The sequence below is a fragment of the Panthera pardus genome, unplaced genomic scaffold (assembly GCF_024362965.1).
Source record: "Panthera pardus isolate Hobbes unplaced genomic scaffold, ASM2436296v1 HiC_scaffold_16, whole genome shotgun sequence".
Classification (NCBI taxonomy): Eukaryota; Metazoa; Chordata; class Mammalia; order Carnivora; family Felidae; genus Panthera; species Panthera pardus.
The window spans coordinates 90,848,770-90,873,440 of record NW_026526721.1 but is presented as its reverse complement, the minus strand read 5'-3'; the positions used below and the strand labels follow the sequence as shown (position 1 = coordinate 90,873,440).

Genomic DNA, 24,671 nt, shown 5'->3' with positions numbered 1-24,671 from the left:
TACAAATAAATTTTAGAGAATAGGTGAATCCACAAATAAAGAATTCACGAAGAGAATAGACAGTATGTATGTATTTCACTGAAGTGCTTATCAAACACCAACATAATAAAATTCAGATTTCTGGTGCAACCCACCTCCCCCCTGCCCCCCCCCCCCCACCCTGAGATTTTGATTTAGTAGGTCTGGTGTATGTAGGGCCTGAGAATTTGCATTTCTAACTAGGTTTTGGGTGATGCTGATAATGCTAATTCATGGAATTCACTTTGCAAAGCTCTTTCTTATTAGATCGATATAACAATTCTCTAAGGCATATACCTTGCTGGAGTTGCCAGCTCAAAAATCTAAGCACTTTGTATTTACCTTCAACTTTAGTTGCAGGATGACATTTTTTTTTCCAGATTGGTTGTACAAATTTACATTGTATATCAGTAGTGTTGTGATTATTCCTTGTTATTACCAGTATTGGATATTATCAGACTTTTTATATTTTTCCAGTCATTTGATTTTATTTGTATTTCTATAATCACTGATAAAATTGAGCATCTTTTATGTTTATTTGCCTTAATACATATTGTACAAACTACCTGTACAATTCTTCTACACATTTGCCGGTGGGTTGTTGGTGGGCTGACTCATGTGAGTGCATGCATGTTTGGAATAATTCTATCTTGTTGGTGGATTTCACTTTTTGTATACATTAACATTCAGAAAACTTAATTTTATCAGATATCCTTTAATTTCACAGACAATATGATACGTATTGTATAAGAAGTGCACAATAGTTTTGTAGTACAATTTCATTAGTTTTACAGTACAATTTCAAAGTGTATACAAACTGGAATACAGAGATTAAACACTGGTGTATGGATGGCATTACTGAGCTTTGGATAAACTGCATACAAAACTTGCAATTCAAGTATTAGCCAATCTGGAAACTACTTCTCATAATATAAAGAGGATACTTTGCGATGCAAAGTATTTTTTTTTACTAAACTATATAAACATTTAAAATAATCATTAAGAACTCAACTTTAGAATTTATAAAGATTAGCTATAAAAATATATTGGCAGTCACTTTTCTTATACATGTACCATTGATTGGGGCGCCTGGGTGGCTCAGTCGGTTAAGCATTCAACTTTGGCTCAGGTCATGATCTCCTGGTTTGTGGGTTCGAGCCCCACATTGGGCTCTGTGCTGACAGCTCAGACCCTGGAGCCTGCTTCGCATTCTGTGTCTCCCGCCCTCTCGGTGCTTCCCCTGCTCATGCTCTGTCTCTATCTCAAAAATAAATAAACATTAAATTTAAAAAAATAACCATACTATTTTAGAATCTGATAAACCTTACATTAAATTGATTATAAAATCCTCTTGGAAAACTTTGGTATGCATCCTCAGAAGGTTTTTTAAAAATGCTGTAGGGGTGCCTGGGTGGCTCAGTCGGTTGAGCGTCCGACTTTGGCTCAGGTCATGATCTCGCGGTCCGTGAGTTTGAGCCCTGTGTGGGGCTCTGTGCTGACAGCTCAGAGCCTGGAGCCTGCTTCAGATTCTCTCTCCCTCTCTCTGCCCCTCCACCACTCACGCTCTGTTTCTCCTTTCCTATCAAAAATAAATAAACTTAAAAAAAATTTTTTTAAATGCTCTAATATCAGGGCACCTGGGTGGCTTAGTCAGTTAAGTATCGGACTTCAGCTCAAGTAATGATCTCACAGTTTGTGAGTTTGAACCCCTGTCACGCTCTGTGTTGACAGCTCAGAGCCTGGAGCCTTCTTCAGATTCTGTATCTCCCTCTCTCTCTGTTCCTCCCTACTTGCACTCTGTCTCTCTGTCTCTCTCTCAAAAATAAATAAACATTTAAAAGATTAAAAAAATATTCTAATATCATTTCAAGAGCCTGTAAATATTCCATTCTATTAAAGCACAACCGAATAGGTAATGTATATTCAACTGCATACAGAATATAGAATCAAAAAACAATTTATTATATATTTGTAGAAAATCTCAATTACCAGAGTAACCAAAAAACAAACCACTTAAAAGTATCAAACTTTTAAATAGAAAAGTATCAAACATTTAAACAGAAGTTCTCTTTCCATTCTGATAAAAAATGTTACAAAATCACCCTACTCCATTCATATATCTTAGATGCCTTTGAGGACAAAACCTCAAAAATGGTTAAACACAAGTCTCAAAACCCATCTCAAGTCCAAGAAACAAACTTAAAAAAAAAAAAACATTTCAACGATCTGACAATAGAACAAGTATACATAATCAGAACATATGATTTATATATTTACTTATATATTAGCTTTTCTATTTGTAATTTAGAATTATTGGCAGAAATAGAACATATAAACACACACAATTGAAAAATGTAAACTTTAGGAAATGGTAAGAAATGCAAACCTATAAGGTAAACTGATTTATTTTAAAAATCCATTTACCAAATTTCATCTTCTCTGGCATTTTTGGATTATTGTCATTTCAGAAATTCAAATTGGTGAAAGCTCACTTCCCGCTTCTTGAGTGGGTTTCATTTTTCCAGAGCTTCCAGCTGTGTCAGTGACTTCCTTGAGCTCATTTTCCATTTTATCTTCTATCACCAGATGTCTTGCATAAGATATTTATCTTTGAATTGCAAAAGCCTAAATAAAATGCTTCATTTTTGGCCTTTTAATTTATAAACCTCCTCTAAAAAGAAAAGAAATCCCATATAAATTTTAGGAAGTCTGCAAAAATATTTTCTTTCTTAATCAAATACCTTTATGGGAATAAAGATCCTTCAAAGTTTTTAACTCTTCTATTAGAGTTTTATTTTGATTTTCCAAGACTGCAACCCGATTTTCCAGGCATTTCACATATTCTTTCTTCTTTATGAGACATTCTTGCGCAGCTTCTCTGTTTTTCATTGACCTATTTCTCTTTTCAGTTGGGGGTCATCTGTCTTAGTTGTCTGAGATATAAGTGTCACAGGAAATATCATTACCACAGGTTGTGGCAGCGAAATAGCTGAAGGGGTGGTACAGATCTGATATGTGCGCATATCTCCTGATGCAGTTTGTACAACCACCTGGTTGCTAGGCACAAGTATTTGCTGTCCATCGGAGGTCTGTGCATGCTGGAGAATTGTCCCTTGCTGAGTACTGACTGAATTTGTCATGGTTAATGTCTGAAGTCCCTGTACTCCATCTGTGCCTGAACTGGCCAGTTGTAAGTCTCCCTTTGGGGCAATGGCAATGTACTGTCCATTGCTAGTTTGACAGATGGGAGTTGGGACACACATAGAAGTGACAGCAGAAACTCCAGGGTTTTCTCTTTCTTCTGTTCTGCCCCATGTATCTTCAGAAGATAAACCTTTCAAAATTTTTCTGCAAGATGCACACCATGCTAGCATCCCGCAGGCTTTCTGTGAAGAACCTATACTGTCTGATGAGTCCTGAGACTCCTCACTTTCTGATAATGATACCATTGCACCTGTGGTGGGTGAACTGTCATTCATAATAATGAAAAAATATATATAAAACACTTAAAACACTTAAAAATAAATTTCACAAAAATGTCCCAGAATCCCAAACTTCACTTTATGACATTATTAAAGGATAGAAAATAATGTGAATAATTGTAGCTGCTTGCCAATGAAGATATTCTGTGACCCTAAATGGAATGACTTAACACTTAAAATCCATCCCAAATTACAGTGGTGAGACATGATCCCATTTTTCGGAGCTTAAGGCATGGGAGGAAACAATGGACTGTTCACATTGGTTACTTGAAGGTGGTTGATTAGAAGGGATAGGGAAGTGCTACTTAATGTTTTACACAACTCTGTGTTGCATAGGTTCAATTAACTTTTCACTTTCGTTAGAGTAGCAATTTTTGTGTGGGCTTTGGATGTGCACAGACTCTATATTCTCCATGTTTATTCTTTATTTAATAGCAACGTTTTCTTGGGAAAGTCATTTTACCTATCTGTGCCTCAATTTCTGCCTCTTTAAAGTGAGGTTAATAATGGTTATTACCAGGGGTGCCTGGCTGGCTCAGTTGGTTAAACATCCCACTCTTGGTTTTGGCTCAGGTCATAATCTCAAGGTTTGGTGAGTTTGAGCCTCGCTTTAGGCTCCGTACTCCCACTGCTTGGGATTTTCTGTCTCCCTCTCTCTCTGCCTCTCCTCCATTCGTGCTGTCTCTCTCTCAAAATAAATTAAATAAATAAATAAATAAATAAATAAATAAATACAATAAGTAAATAAACTTAAAAAAAATCAGTCTGTAGGGTGCCTGGATGGCTAAGTCAGTTAAGCATCTGACTTTGACTCAGGTCATCAGCATTGGTTGAGCTCGAGCCCCACTTCAGGTGAGCATGAGCCCCACTTTGGGGTGAGCCACGCTTCTCTCTCTCTCCCTCTCTCTCTACTCCTTACTTACACCTTCTCTCTTTCTCAAAAAAAAAAAATAAATAAAGGTTTAGCAGAGTGTACACCCTTAGCAAGTGGAAGCTATTCTGTCTCTGATATAAGGGGCCTTATTCTGATAGTGCTTCTCCTCCGATCTGTTCATGTGTAATAGCTCCCTGCTCCGACCCCAGACAGCTATGGTGTAGAGGAAAGGACATCAGGTCTAAATACATGGAGCACTGAACTTAGTAAGTTTGAATACTATAGGATTGGTACAATACTGCATAAATAATGCTTTAAATTTTTTTCATAAATTTTTATTATAGGCAGCCTGACAAATTTACATCTGTGGTAGCTTATAAAATTGCTAAACCAGTCAAGCTGTTAGAATTGAAATTTTGCTATCTCTTGACTTACATGGGTACCTGTTTTGTTAACTTATATAAAACATATGGACACTGGCATATTATTTGACTTTGTAATATTGATAATGTGTTTTTACTCATTTTCAAAACATCTCATTCTTTTCTTTTCTTTTTTTCTTAAGTGAGTTCTACACCCATTGTGGGGCTTGAACTCACAACCCTGAGAGCAAGAATCGCCTGACAGGTTAGGCTTAGTCAGCCAGGTGCCTCCAATGTATCTCATTCTAGAAGCACATTAAAAATATGGAGTAACCAGATATTTTCTACTGAAGGATATTTTTAAAAGTTAGTTAATGATTAAAAACCACTTCATGCCAATTTCTTTTACAGTTTTCAAAGTGTTATGAAACTTGTTTTTGTTCCCAGTAGATTTAAATATACTTTGATTACATCATCTGCAATGTATATTTAGCCTTAAAGTTAATTTCCCATTTAAAAGCACCTCAATTTGAAAGAAAATATGTTTCCTTTTTTAATTCAAGCTCCCAAATGCTTGATAAAATCATGGCTTTTGAGTCTTCATTGGTAACTACCACTTGTGAGGATCTTTTGCCCTGTGCTTTGTGTGAATTTCCAGGCATGTTCCAGTGTCTCTTATCACAGTGACACTCCCATTAAGAAGGGTACTATGTTAAGTGTATTTTTCTTGATTTTGTTTGCTTTGACAGTTGTCAGAAGACAAATATTTCAGAAAAGACTCTTGATTTTTCCCAAAGTGTTATAGTTTTACAGTTTACCTGACACTAGGAAGAAATGTGTCATTATTATAGCTCATTTTCCTTATTTTATTTTAAATTTTGAAGTCCAAACTTAACTGACAATGTCTGCTTTTGGATATTTTGAGCCACGTTCAAAATTGCTGCCCTAAAGACTTAAAATACACACAATGATGTGTTACTTAGAAAATAATGGGGTGCCTGGAACCCCAGCTTAGTCAGTTGAGCATCTGATTTGATTTTGGTTCAGGTCATCATCTTATAGTCATGAGATTGAGCCCGGATAGATGCTTAGCATGGAGCTTGCTTAATTTTCTCTCTCTTCCCTGCTTCCTCTACTGCCCCCCATCCCCTCCTGCACTCAGTCTGTCTCTAAAAAAATAAAGAAAATAATATAATAACATGAATTTTGGTCATGAGATTTAAAAACAAAGGATATGATAAGCAGTACAAGTAAATTAGTCATTCACTGAAAAACTATTTTTAAAATGCAAAGACTTGGTGCTGTAATTACACTAGTGATGAAAAATAAACATAAGGCCCATAAGCCTACCTTTGTATAGCTTACATTCTAATGGGAATTCTAATATTGATCAGGTAAAATCACACGTATACACAGGAAGGGATAAGACTCCTCTAATAACCCAAAAGGTGGGTAGGCTTAAATGAGAAGAGGAAAGTGTATTCCAGGCAAAAGGGAATGGAATAAGTAGGAGGGACTGGGGGAGTGCTGAGAGAATTGGCTTTTGAGACACAGGCTGAATGATCTTGCAGAAAATGAAAACAGAATCAAGCAGAACCTTTGGGACAAAGGACTTGATGATTGTTAGATTAGATTCCTTCTTGTCAGTAGCTATCTACAACAGTTAATCATTATCAAGGGTTTCTGTGTATAACATATACAAACATCCACATCTTCCTGTGTATAAGACATTTAAAATAAACATTTAAAATTATGCTGATCATTGGGGCACCTGAGTAGCTCAGTCCATTAAGCATCCAATTCTTGAGTTTGGCTCAGCTCATGATCTCATGGTTCATAAGATTGAGACCCGCCCTATGTCAGGCTCTGCGCTGACAACATGGAGCCTGTTTGGGCTTCTCTGTCTCCCTCTCCCTCTGCCCTCTCCTGCTCCCACTCTCTCTCTCTCTCTCTCTCAAAATAATTAAATAAACTTAAATAAATAAATAAAATTATGCTGATGATTCAGAAGGGTATAATTACTTTATGAGCTGTAAATTTAGACATCCTTTAATTCATTCCTTTTTTCCCTTGAGAAACCTAAAAAAGTTTTAGCTGACTAGTTCAAGAGGAACCTGTTTTTATATTAAAATTTTAACTGTCTATCCATAGTATCAACAATATCATTATACTTTGGTTATCATAGAACATTAAATTAACCTCCCTTATTTTTAAATTAATGACTAATTTAAAATTTAAATATTGCCTATAATTTTCATGGCTCGTAAAGAAATACTTGATATCTAACCAACTTGCATTTGAATAGGCTCTTCTGTTACTGAATACAAGAATTCCATGCATGGTAGGAGCAGGACTTATCAGGCATTGGGGCTTGCTTCTGGTAGAGATACATAAAAATATTTTTATACATCATGCATTATTCCTCAGTTCCTTCTAAAAATGGCTCATCTGTTGTTTTTATTATTAGATGTAGGATGTTTGTTATAAAATTGAAGACAATTATTATGTTCATAATTGAGTCTCTTGTGTGAGGGTATATACCATTTAAATATCTTGGCGTCAGCTTATTGATTTTGTTCAGGGTCAAAATTAGAAGCACCATCAATAATCTCAATACAGCATAATGTGCACGGTACAAAGTTTAAATATTTAGTCACTGAGTTGACTCTTACAATGTCAAGGGGAAAACACAGTTAATAGGATAATAAGTACCTAAAGTGATACTAAAGAAGAACTAAGTGTGTCTAAGTCAGATTATTTGTTTCTCATATGATGAGCAGACATGAGAAATCATTTTTTATCTTAAAATTTATATTTTATCATTGTTAAAAACAAATACAAAGCAAATACTAAATTTTGAGCACTTCATATATTTTACTAGTTATGGCATGTCTACTTGGTGTGAGATTCAGAGAGAAGCCCACATGTCCACTAAATAAAAAATTCAAGAGAAATGGAAATTCAACCAGAGGTGAGAGTACTAAAATTGCACCTATTATAACCACCTTATTTTGTCTAGTGTTAGTGTGCTTTATTTCAAAATTGTACATAAGAAAAATAGGGTAAATTAAGGAAAATAACTAAATTGTAAAAGTACCAAATATTATACAAACTTGATTTCCCAAATGCAGTTATTATACATACATACATACATACATACATACATACATACATACTTACGTAGAGAGAGAGAGCAAGAGTGAGAGCATCCACAAGGGAGCTTGCTTCTGGTAGAGATACATATAGATGTATGTGTGCATGTAATTAAATGTATTTCTAGCATTTTTCAGTCATTTAGTGTTTATTGAACTTTACCCTGGTAATATAAAAGAGAAGAATTAGAAGAATATAAGTAACTTTTATAAAAGAAAATGTTAGTTCAATGTGACAATTTTAGTTTTGTCCTAATACGAGAGACTAATATTCATCATACCATGCATACAATTTAAAGTGAAAATGAGAATCTTTTTTTTTTTTTTTTTCCAAAAGCTATAAAGTGTTCAACAGCTTGGGTTGTTTAAAATAGCTTAGGTTTTTAGGATTATATTAGGGAGAGTTTTTAAAGAAACATTTGTATTTCAATTTTTAATTTAATGATTAGGTTTCAATGCTTTACATTTAGGGGATATATAGGCTTCAGTTTTCTCTCATGTGCAGGTACTTATTAAAAGAGGTATGTTGTTTCATCCAGTTAATTTGCGTGTTAAAATCACACACTCTTCTTATACATAAACTTCTTTTGTATATACTAGATTTACATTTTTCCAAGATCCTGAAATTAATAATAGGATTGTTATAGAACCTTTATATGTCATGTGTTTAGAATTTGGAGATTCAGATGGAGTAACTAATAAATAATTAACCTTTACTTGATCAATAGAAATTATAGATTAATTAAGCACACCTGAATGAGAAATTGTTCCTTATATGATTTTATTCACCATTTTATAGAAAATCAAGGAAATGAATTATCTGTTTAAATAATTTAATGGAATCACATCTTAATATTTACCAGTCATTTTTGGATGCACAATGCCTTAAAGTTCTGCCATAAAGTTAGTCATAATGAATGCAATTGAATTTCTCTAAAATACTTAGACTTTACAGCTATTCTCAATATCCTCACCTAGATTAGTGAGTTTTTTTCCTATAATTTTTAAAATGTAACTATACATAGTGTTTCAGTTATCTACTTTTCTAAGACTAATATGGCAACTTATTGAAGAGACTATCTTTCATGAATGTGTTCCATAATTTGTAGATGGTACCTATGCATATGGCAGTTATATGTTTATTAAATATGTGGTTCTTTTAAAACTTAAAACCCATTCCTATGGGGCGCCTGGGTGGCTCAGTCGGCTAAGTGGACAACTTCGGCTCAGGTCATGATCTCGCAGTCCATGAGTTCGAGCCCCGCGTCGGGCTCTGTGCTGACAGCTCAGAGCCTGGAGCCTGTTTCAGATTCTGTGTCTCCCTCTCTCTGACCCTCCCCCGTTCATGCTGTGTCTCTCTCTGTCTCAAAAATAAATAAACGTTAAAAAAAATTAAAACTTAAAACCCATTCCTGTTCAAAATTCTTAGAAGACTATGGAAGTTTATTTCCTTATCTTTGTAAGGAACCTGAGTCAAACCAAGAAGCTATATCATTAACAGTGAGATATTAGGTGAACTCCCATTAAAGTTATAGAAAAAGGAGACAAGGGTTTACTCATCACCTGACCACTATGATAAAGTGAATCTTAGGGGGAAAAAATTATTTTGCGTCTGGATTGTTACTCTTAGTTAAAAATATGTTTTCTAAAAAATAATAAAATAAAATAAAATAAAATAAAATAAAATAAAATAAAATAAAATAAAATAAAATAAAATGTTTTCTTACTCTGTAAATGGTTACTAGAGATAATATTTTATGGGGCAAAAAATGTTGGAGTTTGGATCCAGCCCTAACTGACTGCTTACTTACACTTGTTCAAAACAACATGCTATCTTCAGACTCTCTGTAAACTGGTTATGTCAAAACTCACAAAAATCTGTCATGGGGTTGTTACAAGAACACCCTGAGGATAATAGATATGAAAAACTTTATGAGTGGTAGGACAGTACTAGATTTGGTATGATAATTAATAGTGAAAACAATAAGCACAATATTTAATTCATTTTTATGAACCTGTTTTATTCCCCCTTCATGAACTGTACATTCTACTTGTCAATATTATTTAGTATTCTCTCTAAACGTGCTGCATTTTCTGCCTATTTTGCACTGACATTTTTGTTAGTCTTTTCCCTATACTTGGACTGCCCTTTTTCTATAATATCTGTTCATTAAAGGAGTCCTCAGCTTTCAAGATCCACAAGAATACCAATTGTTCCATGAACTAGTCTTGAAATTCACTACTATTACTTCCTTTACTACTTGGAGAAATGGAGAAACCTTTTTTACCTGTCATGAAGATTCTCCCATTCTTATCAATTCAGCCTCTGATTCTCTTGCCTCACCAGAGTTGTCAGGTAGCTTGTTAGACATGCAGAATCCCAGGCCATACCCCAGACTAAGATTCCTGGGAGATTCTTATGCATATTACAGATTGAGAAACACTGCCTTAATTAATTGTAAACTCCTTGGGAGGGAGGACATGATGAAGGGAGAGCTTCTCTGTCTTGTCGTAGTATGCTCTATAAGGCTATCTGTTATCCAGTAATTTGCAGATAATAGGTGTTCAGTAAATGAGTGTTGAGTTGAATTTTATTTGTAATATTTTGAAGTCAGAAAATCCAGTGTCAGAAAACTCATTTTTTTTGGAAAAGGATGTTCTAAAGTCAGAACAAGAAGAAAGCTATTCATTATTGATGCTACTCACATCAACTAATCAATATTTCTTGGTCATCAACTACTGTACTTTTTCATGCATAAGATATTAGTATGGATCCTTGATCTTATAAAAAAATCTTCAGTCTGACCTTCACCTTCAAAGAATTCATTTAGGTAGCTGAATCAAAATGTGGTTTCTTTGTCATCTCTGTAAATATTTAATATACGCTATTGGAAGTCATGACAGAACTTTAAGGCATTGTGCATCCAAAAATGACTGGTAAATATTGAGATGTGATTCCATTAAATTATTTCAACAGATAATTCATTTCCTTGATTTTCTATAAAATGGTGAATAAAATCACATAAGGAACAATTTCTCATTTATAATTAAAGCAAGGTGATTTTATACTGTAAGAAACTTTATTTTCCAGTGTGTGATTTTAAATTGTGATTTTTCCCTTACATATCTTAATTTCTAAGATTTTTCTCTCTAGAATTCCATCAAAAATTTAAAAAGGTTTTGAGTGCCATTAAATCACATTCACCTGCCTGTATACACTAATTGCTGTGAATTAAATTAAGCACATCCCTAATTGCAGGTGGTTTCTTTCCGTTGCATAGAAAGTTGCAAGTCTGCCTCTCTCTGCTATCAGCTGATATGTGCTTAGGGAACAGAAACTAATTTTAACATTAGCCCAAGCAAAATGTAATTAGGACAGCTAATCTGCTGAAAAATACCCCCAGTAAAAATCTTTTTTATGTAATGCCATTTTAATGGAAATGACATTTTTATGAAATGCAAGTGACAAAGACTTGAATGATGCCTGTGAGCCTTTTATTTAATTTTATGTGTTGTGTAATTTGTTAATAAAGGGAGACCAGAAGCACTCTCAACATTCTGGATATGGAAAAGATTTTAAAGTAGAATTCTTAATGCGAATGTTCAATTTTACTTAAAATAACATTTTAAAATAACAAACTTGCATCTTAATAGATACTGTAAAAAGGTAGTGTGTGTGCGTATGTGTGTGCATGTGCGTGTGCACAATGACAGCCATAAGTAGAAGGTCTTTGGTAATTATGTCATATTTCTCATCACTGAGCCTCTCCATTAATGTAGATGATTGAAACTGACTTTGCTTGTGTGACTTCCCCTTCATTTTTTTAAACAAGTATTCTGAATTTAGGATTTCGGTATTAAAGGAAATCTAAAGGGATTAATAATTCTCTTAAAAATAACTATGATTACTACCAGAATTCGTAAGTTCTTCATTTATGTTTGGAACTGTATTAAGTGTTTTAAGTTTTGCTTGTTTGATTCTTTAACAGCCATGTGAGAATTATATTCATTTCATAGATCATGAGATTAAGCTCAGGGATATTAAGACACAACTAGTAAATGGATCAGTTGGGATTTGATTCTCTATTAACCTCAAGCCAATTTTAGTATTCTTAACCAATAGGCTCTAGTGCCTCAATAAAAATACTTGTTTTTTAATGTTACACTACAAACCGTAATGACAGAGTAACATGTCCACATGTCACCATTTTTCTCTTGAATTGTGTCTGAAATGAGGTTTAGCCTTTAATTTTGGTGTCACTACAATGTGACATGTGATATAGTTACATATACGTCCTTCAAAATCCAAAATTATTAAATGTTCAAAACCTGTGAAATATATGAAACACAGCTGTGTTTTTCACCTACAGACTTGTGTTTATGTGAGACCTAGTCATTGTCTAACTAAATGGTCCTTAAAGGCAGTGCTAATAACTTACCAATTCTTTGCCAAAACGTAGGTTCTTTTTGAAATGATTCTCCTTTCTAAATTTAAGAGTGTTTCTTCATTTTGCTGACCCAGGCTGATTTTACCTTTTGACTTTAATTTGAATGTGAGAGAAGTTATAATCTGAATTTTGATGCTATTATAACCTTTTTTGGAGATTAAATCATTTTGATTAAAGCATTCAGCACTTCATTTTCCAGAGTTAAACAGAAAATTAGTATTGACAAAATTAGGCATGTGAATCATGCCCTGCCACTTACCACGTGCGTCTAGTAGGGCGACTGTTTCCAAACAGCACACAAGCACAGTAAAACTCATAGGAGGGCCACAGAGGAGCATCACAGGATATTTTAATTTTTCAGGGAAGACACAAAGATACTGGACATCCGTTAGACATCTGTTGCTCATTGTGCAAACCACTAGTTCAAGAAGTTCATCATTTAAACAATAGATTGTACTGTATTCCTTTCAATGATATCATATATTTACAAAGCTGGATTTTACAAGTTTGCTTGATAAAAGCAGTTACTGAGTGAATAGCAATATGATCTAGGAAATGAGAGAGGCTGTGTCCACTGTGATTTAAGAAGCGTTATGACCAACAGGAACACAAATCCCATTAGTTAAGTAATTGCAGTTATTTCAGAATGAAATTAAAAAAATATTAAAGGTATGTGTTTTTTAAATAGCTAAAATTATTAGATAAAAATACTAAGTAGGTTGGATCTAACTATTTCAGAACTGTTACTTATTTCATATGTATATGGTTATGAATGAAATAAACTATAATGAATAATTTACACGACATACAATTTCTCATTTAAGGTAATACAATTCAGTAGTTTTAGCATATTCACAGATTTGTGCAACCAATACCAAAATTTATTTTCAGATTTTCATTATCCCCTCTCAAAAAAGAAGCACCATATCCAATACCAGTCATTCCTCATTCTTCCCAGCCTCCAGCCTGAGGCAATTACTAATCTATTTTCTCTCTATAGATTTGCCTATTCTGAACATCTCATCTAAGTGGAATCATACAATATGGTGTTTGTGACTAGCTTCTTTACTTAGCATAATGTTTAATAGGTTCATCCACGTAGCTTGTATTTTTCATTATTTTTCATTTTTGAATAATAATCTATTAGGTACACTTAATTTATTCATTCAACATCTGATAGGCATTGGGTTATTTCCACTTTCTGGCTGTTAGGAATAAAGCTGCTGTGGACATTTGTATACCAGTTTGTGTGTGAACATGTTTTCATTTCTCTGGAGTATATGGCTAGGAGTGGAATTACTGAGTCATAACTTTGTTTAATCATTTGAGGAAATGCCAAACTGTTTTCTAAAATGCAGCGTTTTGTATTCTCACCACCAATATATCAGGGTTCCAATTTTTCTACATCCTGCACAAGATTTATTATATATTTTGTGATTATAGCCATCACGGTGGATGTGAAGTTGTCGCTCATAATGGTTAATGCTCTTTTACTGTGATTATTGGTAGTTTGTGTATATTTGGAAACATATCTATTTAGATCCTTTGTCCATTTGTTATTTATCTTTTTATTGAGTTGTAAGAGGTTTAGATACTTACATATTGTCTCAATACAAGTCCCTTATTAGACATGTGATTTACAGATATTTTCTCCTGTTAGATGTCTTTTCATCTTCTAGATAGTATCCATTGAAGCCAGAAATTTTTGAATTTTAACGAAGCCTATTATCTAGTTTTTCTTTTGGTATCATATTTAGAATTTTCTTACACTATTGAGTTGTCTTGGCTCCCTTATCAAAAATCAACTGACTAAAATTTAGGGTTTGCTTCTGTACTTGCAATTTTATCCCATTGATCTATATGTTTATCTTTATGCCAGGACCATGCAGTCTTGATATATAATGTCTGTAGCATTGTAGTAAGTTTTGAGATTAGAAATGTGGATACTCCAGTCTTGCTTTTCTTCAAGATTTTGACTATTCCTTTGAATTTTCATGTGAATTTAGGATCAGCTTATTAATTTGAACAAAATAGTCATCTGGGATTTTGATAGGGATTACATTGTATCTGGAAATCAATTTAAGGAGTAATGACATTTTAATAATATTATGAGTTTCTATTTATGAATATGAGATGCCTTTCTATTTAGATCTATAATTTATTTCAAGTTTTTTTTGTATTTTTCACAGAAGAAGATTTTACTAGTTTTATTAAATTTATTCCTAGATATTGTATTTGTTTTGATACTATTGTAAATGTAATTGTTTTCTTAATTCTGATTTTGGATTTTTCACTGCTAATGTATAGAAATATTACTTATTTTTGTATTGATTTTTATATACTACATCTTTGAACTAATTTATTATATATTTACTGTGGTAAGAACACTTTACATGTGATTTACTCTCAACAAATTTTTTATGTGTATAATAATGTTGTATAGATCTCTAGTACTTAATAATTTTGCAAAATCAAAACTTTATACACATTGAATAATAGCTCAACATTTTGCCTTATCCCAGCCCCTGGAGACCACTGTTCTACTCTGTGATTCTATGTGTTTGAATATTTCAGATATCTCATGTAAGTGGAATCATGCAATATGTTTCCTTTAGGGACTGGCTTATTTCATTTAGACTGCTGTCCTCAAGTCTCAGGATTTCCAGCTTTTTTTTACGACTGAATATTCCATCTTGTGTATATACACATTTTCTTTATCCATTTCTTGGTTGATGGATATTTAGTTATTTCCTATCTTGTCTATTATGAATAATGCTGTAATGAACGTGGGAGTGCAAATACCTCTTCAAGATACTGATTTCAATTCTTTTGGGTAAATACCCTGAAGAGATATTTCTGGTTCATATAGTATTTGTGTTTTTAATTTTTTGAGGGGCCTCCATACTGTTTTCCACAGTGGCAGTACCATTTTACATTCCCACCAACATTGAACAAGGGTTCTATTTACTCCACATCCTCACCAACACTTGTTATCTTTTTTTTTTTTTTTTTTTGACGTTATTTACTTTTGAGACAGAGAGAGACAGAGCATGAACGGGGGAGGTCAGAGAGAGGGAGACACAGAATCTGAAACAGGCTCCAGGCTCTGAGCTGTCAGCACAGAGCCTGATGCGGGGCTCGAACTCATGGACCGCGAGATCATGACCTGAGCTGAAGTTGTCTGCTTAACCGAATGAGCCACCCAGACGCCCCTGACTGATCATATTTCTATTGGTGAAAAGCTCTAGGCTCCAGATATTTATCCTTTATCTCAGTAGTGCTTGCATTCATGTCACATTTTTGGAATTTCACTAAACAGAGAGTGGTACTCTTTATGCACACACAGAATTTCACTAAACAGTGGTACTCTTTACGCACACACAGATCCATCCACACAAATTGCTTACAGTGAGATTAGTTTTTGATAATTACTTAAATAATTTTTTAATGTTTATTTACATTTGAAAGAGGAAGAGAGAGACACAGTGCATAACAGGGAAGGGGAAGAGAGGTGGAGACAGAATCTGAAACAGGCTCCAGGCTCTGAGCTGTCAGCACAGAGCCCAACGTGGGGCTTGAACTCACAGACCGCGAGATCATGACCTGAGCCCAAGTCAGCCACTTAACCTACTGAGCCACCCAGGCGCCCCAACACTTGTTATCTTTTAAAAAATAATAGCCATCCTAATAGGATGAGGTGATATCTCATTGTGGTTTTGATTTGCATTTCCCTGATAATCAGTGATACCAAGTAGTCAATGCAATCCTTATCAAAATCCTAATGGCCTTTCTTTTCTTTTTTCTTTTCTTTTTTCTTTTCTTTTCTTTTCTTTTCTTTTCTTTTCTTTTCTTTTCTTTTCTCCTTTCTTTCTTTCTTTCTTTCTTTCTTTCTTTCTTTCTTTCTTTCTTTCTTTCTTTCTTTTTCTTTCTACAGAGATAGAAAAAAATCCAAAAATTCATATGCAACCACAAAAGACTACCAATAGCCACACAATTTTGAGAAAAAAATAAACCTGGAAGCATCACACTTCCTGATTAAAAAAATGTATCACAAAGCTATAGTAACTAAAACAGTATGATGTTGGCCTAAAGACAGACATATAGACCAATGGAACAGAATATACAGCCTCTGTTTAAACCCTTGAACATATGGCCAGCTGATCTTCAACAATGGTTCCAAGAATACACACTGGGGAAAGAATAGTCTCTTCTATAATTGCTGTTGGGAAAAATGGGATATCCAAATGCCAAAGAATTAAGTTAGATTTTTAACTTACACAAAAATCAACATAAAATGAATTAAAGACTTAAATATAAGGCCTAAAATTATAAAACTTTATGAAGAAAACATAAGGGAAAAGCTCATTACATTGGTCTTGGCAATGATTTCTTGGATATGACACCAAAGGCACAGGCAACAAAAGAAAAAAAAAAATAAACAAGTGGGACTATATCAAAGGTTTTGCAGAGCAAAAAACAAAACAAAAACAAAAAACAAAAAACAAAACAAAAAACCCAGAGTGAACCTATAAAAGGCAACCTATAAAGTGGGAGAAAATATTTGCTAACTATGTATCTTGTAAGAGGTTAATATCTAAAATGCATTAGGGACTCCTTCAATTCAATAGCAACAAAACAAAACAAAACAAAAAACAAATAACCTGATTAAATGAAATGAGCAAAGGACTAGAATAGACATTTTCCCAAATGCGACATACAAATGGCCAACAGATACTTAGTTTGCTCTTCTACCAAGATCTTGAAGTGGCAGTTTAGGTTAGTTATTTACAATCTTTCCTTTTTGTTAATATAGATTTTTATGTTTATAAATTTCCATCTAAGTACTGCTCTAGCTACATCCCATAAGTATTTTAAGTCTTCATTTTTATTTATCTCAAGCTATTTTCTAACTTCCTTGTGATTTTTTTTCTTCAGACTGTTGGCTTATTTTGGAGAGTGTTTGATTTCCACACATTTGTGAATTTTCCAAGTTTTGTTTGTGTTACTGATTTCTATTTTCATTCCATTGTGGTTGGAGAACACACTTTAAATGGTTTTAATCATTTAAATTTATTGAAACTTGTTTTATGCGCTAGCATACGGTCAGTCCTAGAGAAATTTCTGTATGCATTTGAGAAGAATGTGTATTTTGCTGTTTGGTGTAGTATTTTATAGGTGTATTAGGTTAGTTGTCATTCAGATCTTCTGTGTTCTTGTTGAACATCTGCCTAGTTTTGTACATTATATAGTGTAGAGTATCAAAGTTTCTGAATATTGTTGAATTGTCTATTTCTTCATCCTGACAGTTTTTTTTTAAGTTTCTTTGAAAGTTTATTTATGTTGCAGGGGTGGGGGGGGGGTATGGGAAAGGGGCAGAGAGTGAGGGAGAGAGGATCCCTCTGCTGGCAGCCCAAAGCCGGATGCAGTGCTGGATCCCACCAATTGTTTGACCTGGGCCGAAATCAAGAATCAGACGCTGACAAGACTAAGCCACCTAGATGCCCCCTTTATCCTGTCAGTTTTTAATTCATATTTTGGGGACTCTGTTTTGAGGCACATATATATTTTTTATATTGCCATATCTTGATAGTTTGACTCTTACATTAATATAAAATGTGCCTCTGGGGGGCACCTGGGTGGCTCAGTTGGTTAAGCGTCTGACTTCGGCTCAATTCATGATCTCATGGTTTGTGAGTTCGAGTCTGGTGTCCGGCTCTCTGCTGACAGCTCAGAGCCTTGAGCCTGCTTTGAGTTCTGTGTCTCCCTCTGTGCTGCTTCCCCACTCATGCTTTGTCTCTCTTCCTCTCTCAAAAAAAAAAAAAAAACAAAAAACCCAAAAACATTAAAAAAACATTAAAATATATATATATATATATATATATATATATATATATATATATATAGTACCTCTTTGTAGTAAAATATCTGTTTTAAAATCTATACTGTCTGATATTAGTATAGCCACTCCAGATTTCTTATGATTGTTGTTTGTATGATGCATGTATATTTTCCATTCTTTTATTCTCAATTTGTATCTTTAAAGTGTGGCTTTTGTAGGCATTACATTGTTGGATCTTGTTTTATCAGTCTCATAGTCTCTTCCTAAGATTAGATTTTAAATCCATTCACATTAATATTTTTGATAGTTTTTGATATAGTTGGATTTACATCTGCCCTTTGATTTTATGTATCTTTTGTGAATTTTTTCTTCCTCTAGTCCTCCTTTACTTCAATCTTTTGCATTAGGCAAATATTTTCTGATATAACATTTTAATTTTTTAAGTGAGTTTTAAATTGTATTTTTGGAGTTATTTTCTTGGTGGTTTCTCTATAACTTACCATATTCATTTTATTTTATTATAATCTACTCCAGATGTTTATTTAATTTGGTGAGATATAGAAACATTGCTCTTTTATAGCAGTCTTTCCTCTCTTGCATTTTATTCTGCTATTGTTATAGATATTACATCTATATATTTTACACATTCAACTGTATATTGTTAAAATTGTTACTTTATGTAATTTAGTAACTTTTAGAGACAGTGAAAGGATAGCAAATGTTTATTTATGGGGTGTGTTATCTTAACCTTCTTATTTAAAATTTTTGATCTTATTTGTTTTTACGGATTCAAGTACCATCTGGTGACTTTCCATGGGATGGCAGTAGATTCAGTGGGCTCTCTTTGTCTTTTTCATCAATCTCTGCCTCTGTTCGTATTGTACCCACCTGTTATGTTCCAGTAATTGCAGGCATACTTTTTGTGGCTGGTCTCTGAGGTTGTTCTGATCCTGAAGGAGCTATTCTTAATGGTCACGTTTCTGTTTTCTTTTTAATAAACTATTTGGCCTATGGTTTAGCTTGTTGCTCTCTTGAAGCTACCAGCCTTCTCTGAGTTGCTTGCCACTAAATATCCTTTGTTTTGAGAGCACTCTTAGGCTTGAACTTCCCTACATTGTGTTCAAAATAAAGTCAGTTATCTTGGGAGAGCTTTAGATCTTTCTGTTCTTAGGCTTTCCCTTTTTCCCCCAGGTAAAATGCTCTGAACATATACTCAAGAACTGGCCATTTTGCCTGCTTCTCTTGGAATGTTTTTCCTGCTTTATAAGCAGGATGCTGTGTGGGATAGTACTCTTCCATCTTCCTGCCTTGCCCTTGCTAGCATGGAGCTTCACCCTACAAGTGAGCTGGATCAAGGGCTATTGAGTTTCCAGTATTCTTGTATTGCTGTGCCTGTCATAAAGTTCTGTGTTAGAAGTGGAGGCTGGGTGGAAAAAGTGAATCCTTACCTTCTTGGCCACACTTGCCTGGAATTTAGTCTCTGTAACACAGAGCAGGAGGAAAGTGAGAAATGCTGGTGGCTGGGCTCTCCTGTAGAGTTACCATAGACCTTTGCTGAGAGTTGGAGGGAGAGGGAGCCTTGTCTTCATGGTTCCATCCACTTGCAGTGGAACTTTCATCACATGAGATGGGGAGAGGGAAGGGATTAAGTAGGCCATGGTTCAATTACAAGACTCTTGACATTTGCAGTGAGATTTGGTAGACTTTCTTAAATAATTATTTCCTTTTCTCCTGTACAACCTTAAGACAGTTTCCATAAACGTTAATGATTGTTTTTTTGTTGTGTTTTGTTTTGTTTTGTTTTGTTTTGTAATTTTTATCTGTTATTGTTGTCCCAATGGAGTGAAGTTCTGAAGAGCTCCTCATGTGGCCATTCTGGGAGTTGTCTGTTATCTATGTCTTTTAGTCTAGGGGTACCATAGAAAAACTGCTGAGGTGCTCAAGTACTATGAACAGAGAGAGTTTGGAAGCCTTTATACTAGGACAAGTTACTAACCTTATCCACATCTCTAAATTTACATCTTTAAAGATAATGACATACATCTCAAACAAAGGTTTTAGGATTAAATGAAATACATTTATGAATGTTCCTGACGTATAAGAAAGAAATAACAAATTTGACTATTTTTTATTTATATTTCATGTATATACTTTACACACACACACACATAAAAAATGATGTGTAAGTGCTTTAATTATAATTATAGCTTTTAAATATATTTTTCTTACTTTGTTCCATTTTCTTCCCTAATTCAATCTAATAAAAAAGTGTCATTGGTGTGGAGTATCCTATTTGTAGACACAGATGAACTTATGCTTTTCATGAAATTCAACATATAGATTATAGTAGCAGCCAGTATAGGAATAAATGACAATCAATGCCTCTTGAATTCTTTTAAGTCTATGATCAAACTGGAGGCCTACATTTATGATATCTTTTGGAGATTAAGACCCTGTAGGCAATAATGGCCCACTACTGCCCTTGGGACCATCAGGTCTTCAAATCTCATCATTACTCACCAGGATTTTGTTGGCCTTCATCATTATTGCCTAATTTGCGTACATTTAGAATTGAATGCCAAAGCCCATGCAGCCTGAATGTATGAAAACCTGCTGTTTTAATGACATGGAGAGCTTACTGCATTTTATTTTCTTAATTTACATCAAATTTTCAAATGTTTTTACTTAGTAGAAGTAGTCTATAGGGCCCTGAGTCTTTCTTAAAACACATTTTATCTGGAAGTTCCAAGAATATTTTCTTAAATATTGTTTAGAAAATAAATTGTTCTGTGGTGCCTGGGTGGCTCAGTTGGTTAAGTGTCTGACTCTTGATTTTGGTTCAGGTCATGATCTTATGGTTCAGTTGGTGGAATTGAGTCCTACATGGGAGGTGGGGGGTGGTGGCTGTCAGTGCAGAGCCTGCTTGGGATTCCCATTCTCTTTGCCACCCCCCCTTTCTCTCTCTCTCAAATAAATAAATAAAATAAATTGTTCTTCTTTTAGTCCTTATTTCATTACCAAGATTTCCAACTCTAGTATTCAAATCCTGTGACCAGAAAACTAATGCAGCTTATGTTTTTTACTGGCACAAATATAAACAATACAATTATTTTGGAAAGTTTAGTGTGACATGTCTTTGAATGGCCTTTAAGTTATATAAAAATTTTAGTTACTGTTCAGAAGTAGGGAATGAAATGGAAGAAATAATAAAGGCAATAAAGCTGAGTAGTAGTATGAGGGAGAGAGTTATAGAAAGCAAGAGATACAGAGAATAAGCAATGAAAGATAAAGAAAATTCAAAAGTCAGTATAGCATGGATAATGTTTACATGGTTTAAAGTGTTGTATATATAGTTTGCTTGTCAGTCTCCTTCTCCAGTCAGGAGTCATTAAGCTAAAGAAAGGGGAATCCACACCTACTTTAACTACATTTAAAAAAAGGGTTTATTATAAGGATCCTGGGGAATAGCATAGGATCCAATTGCCAGCAATATTATTGAGCCTCATAGGGACTGGTATGCTATAGTTTCTTTTCTCTGTTTTGTGGGCATATCTTCTTTGTACATATCCCCACTTACTTCTGCAAACTGGTTGTTTTTGCAAGGCCCTCAGTCTATGTTCTTGCATAATTTCAGTTTACATGTGGCTTCATCCTGTCTATGTGCCAACTTGGACCCTTTTTTTCCCCGTATCTTCCCAATAGCTCATTGACGCAGAATCAGTGACCTAATCCCAAATTACAGATAGGATATGATTGTCTGAATTTGTATAAGTTATCTGCTCTTAGTCTTATATTATGACTGAAAGGATGAAGCCTGTTATACTGGGCTATTTTTATGAGAGTTGTAGGTAGAACAGACTCTCTAAGTAAAGGAAAGACATATCTGCATACCTATTATGTGCTGTCTAATAAACTCTTTGAGGGAAAAGATCATGTCCTATTAATTTCTTTCCCCAGCACTTTGTACAGTTTTAAAATGAATATTGAGTGAAATTATCTTCACTTCAAAGGCAGTTTGCATTTCTGCCTCCAGAAGGCACAGCTGTTGGCACACGTGCACACACACACACACACACACACACACAAGAGCTTCCCAGTCTTTTCTTTTTTTGATGGATATCATTAAGGTAACTCTTGCCTTGGAACAATGGCTAACCTTTTTTGGAAAGTAAACTTCTTTGAACAAACTTTGAGGACATTTTCTATGCCTGAGAATGGAGCAACAAGAACAATGACAGTATCACCAATCCATTGTTGTAGACCAGTAATTCCCTTGCTGTTTTAAGTAGTGCTTTTATGCTATAATTTTACACAGAAGAAAGAAATACATAAAAAAGGGAATGCATTGTTTGAGCAGGTGTGAAAGACTAACCTGTACCCATTAACCTCATTTGTTCCATTTATCCTACAAAAGCTCTCTCCCAACTCTAGAGGTACCTCTATAGAACCCCAATCTCCAAAAACTACAATTTTTAAACCACTGTTTTTAGATTAGAAGCAAAGACCTTTTTGTCTAACTTGCTCAATGTTCAAATACTTCTATTTACACATAAGAACATAATTAAAAATAAAAAGATTTTGTGAAGGCACAGAAAATGGTTTTATTGTCTATTTCTTCCCATTGCTGCAAGCAAAAATTTCAAAGGCAGAAATTCATTTATTCAGTAAATATTTACTGAGAATTATTTGCTATATTTAATTCTTGGCATAAAAATATGAATAAATTAGGGCCTCTCTTACTGTATGTCCAGAGTTTACAATAAAATTGTGTATAGTGAGAACATTTTTATTTCATTATGCTTAATGCAAAATGGACAGCTACTTAGAACCATCCAAGGGAAAGAACTAGCAGATATTTTAGTACACGGAAAAAATTTGGACTTCAGAATCTTCTACTTTCTTTCTTTTTTTTTTTTTTTAATAATGAACATAAGACCATTGTCGGAATAACCATGGAACTTTTGGTGTCTTTGTTGCTTTTGATTGCTCTTCCATTCCCTGATATGACATGAAACATTGGTTTGCCAACAAAAATGGAAAATGTCTGCAAATTTTTAAAATTTATACCACTAGGTTTGTGTAACAGCATTGTATTGAAATGAAAAGGAGTAAATCTTTCTGCTTATATTGGAAAGGTATTATAGGATTTTTTGGTTGTAAAAATACGATTTTGAAAGAGCAAAATTTTTTAGGCATGTTTGTCTAAGCCTAATGTATCTTTATAGAACTGAAGACATTAGAACCAAAGGGAACTTTGAATTCACTGTAGGGATTGTGATTGCTTACCAAGTATCCGTTCATCACTTCTTAATTTGCAGCAGAATTCCTGTGTTGTTCAGGGTAGAAATATGCCCAACTTTGGCTAATGGATCTTGGGGAGGGGAAGTACCATTCCTCTAAGGGACATTTATAAATGTGTGAACGTGTTTGAGAGATTCAAAAGGATTGAGAGATAATAAAGACATTCAGTGCCCTTGGGTTGTAAATGTCAAGTGTCCAGGAGCATACAGAACTATTCCAAATAACACAGAATTTCCCAGCTTAAATACCCCTAGGATTCTCAAAAGAAACACTGGTTTATCCAAATCCTGCTAATCATGCTGTTTTCTTTGTCCATCTTACTTTTTAATGAGTATATATGTGTGACCCAATTCTTGATAGTGAGATACAAAGAGGAATATCTAGAGGGTGAGTGTGATGGGAGACCTCAGGGGAAAAGAAATTCTTGCTGGTATAAGATAGATATGAGTCAGTGTTTACCTAAGCATATGTAATACTTGGAGCTACAACAGCAATCTTCCAACAAGAAAGACCAAAATACTGGCCAAATTTGGAAGAATAGACATATGGTAGCACCTGGATATCTGTTGATAAGTATAACTAACATTTCTTGTTGTATGAGTGCCGGGCTTCTGTTATGTGAAGGAATAAAAACTATTAGTAGCTATTGTTTAAGCTATTAATTGGAGTTTTGATACCTATAGTTTCTAAAACTCTTGACAGATACAGCTTTTACTTAATCAATGGGTCAGGCAGGTATACTCCCAAATGTCAACTAGTTATTTAATAGCTGGCTTGAAATACAAAAACATTTTTCTCCATTATTAACCTGAGGTTCTCAAACTGTGGTATGTAGGATCTTCCCCCTATTTGGGGGGAAAAATTATAATTGATTACATTTGAAATCTACGCATATCTGATGAAAAATGATAAACATACCATGACACTACAGACAGTATTCTGAATATGTTTTAAAATTTAACCATTCTACAGAGTTCATCCCATGATTTATAAAGGTAATGAAAATAGCCCACCTTTGAGCAAGTCTTGCTAAATTCTCATTCAAAAGGTACAACAGAATTCAAAGCAGCTGGGTTTTTTTTTTTTTTTTTAATTTTTAATTTTTATTTCAGAGAGAGAGAGAGAGAGAGAGAGAGCATGAGCAGGGGAAAGGGGCAGGGACAGAGAGAGAGAGAATGAATCTTAAGCAGGCTCC

At 34.2% G+C, this 24,671-nt stretch overlaps 2 protein-coding genes across 3 annotated transcripts in view; one reads left to right on the top strand and one right to left on the bottom strand.

Annotated features, from left to right (window-relative positions):
* The window catches only part of NAALADL2 (N-acetylated alpha-linked acidic dipeptidase like 2), a 1,333,736-nt gene that overhangs the window by 257,629 nt on the left and 1,051,436 nt on the right, over positions 1-24,671 (top strand). The window lies entirely within an intron of this gene.
* LOC109275147 (cyclic AMP-dependent transcription factor ATF-1-like) lies at positions 2,723-3,467 on the bottom strand. Its single transcript, XM_053904169.1, is given in 2 exon segments — positions 2,723-2,915; positions 2,918-3,467. Coding segments are annotated over 2 exon segments (714 nt in total). The 3' UTR covers positions 2,723-2,751.